The following is an 825-nucleotide window of genomic DNA, read 5'->3' on the forward strand; positions in this document are numbered from 1 at the left end:
ATTTGATGAGCTTGCCTTACTTACAGAATAATGATTTGATGAGCTTGCCTTACTTACAGAATAATGATTTGATGAGCTTGCCTTACTTACAGAATAATGATTTGATAAGCTTGCCTTACGTACAGAATAATGATTTGATGAGCTTGCCTTACTTACAGAATAATGATTTGATGAGCTTGCCTTACTTACAGAATAATGATTTGATAAGCTTGCCTTACTTACAGAATAATGATTTGATGAGCTTGCCTTACTTACAGAATAATGATTTGATGAGCTTGCCTTACTTACAGAATAATGATTTGATGAGCTTGCCTTACTTACAGAATAATGATTTGATGAGCTTGCCTTGCTTACAGCATAATGATTTGATAAGCTTGCCTTACTTACAGAATAATGATTTGATGAGCTTGCCTTACATACAGAATAATGATTTGATGAGCTTGCCTTACTTACAGAATAATGATTTGATGAGCTTGCCTTACTTACAGAATAATGATTTGATAAGCTTGCCTTACTTACAGAATAATGATTTGATGAGCTTGCCTTACTTACAGAATAATGATTTGATGAGCTTGCCTTACTTACAGAATAATGATTTGATAAGCTTGCCTTACTTACAGAATAATGATTTGATAAGCTTGCCTTACGTACAGAATAATGATTTGATGAGCTTGCCTTACTTACAGAATAATGATTTGATGAGCTTGCCTTACTTACAGAATAATGATTTGATAAGCTTGCCTTACTTACAGAATAATGATTTGATAAGCTTGCCTTACTTACAGAATAATGCAATGACCTGTTTGGGTGCTGGTGAACCTTAAT

At 33.3% G+C, this 825-nt stretch overlaps 1 protein-coding gene across 1 annotated transcript; it reads left to right on the plus strand.

The window, feature by feature from the left end:
- Positions 1-467: 467 nt before the first annotated feature.
- Positions 468-824, plus strand: LOTGIDRAFT_147887 (hypothetical protein; the record flags this gene model as incomplete). The annotated part of the gene is made up of 1 exon (XM_009061373.1): positions 468-824. The coding sequence occupies one exon, from the start codon at positions 468-470 to the stop codon at positions 822-824; it is 357 nt and encodes a 118-aa protein (XP_009059621.1).
- Position 825: the final 1 nt, after the last annotated feature.

The sequence above is a fragment of the Lottia gigantea genome, assembly GCF_000327385.1.
Source record: "Lottia gigantea unplaced genomic scaffold LOTGIsca_4734, whole genome shotgun sequence".
Taxonomy (NCBI): Eukaryota; Metazoa; Mollusca; class Gastropoda; family Lottiidae; genus Lottia; species Lottia gigantea.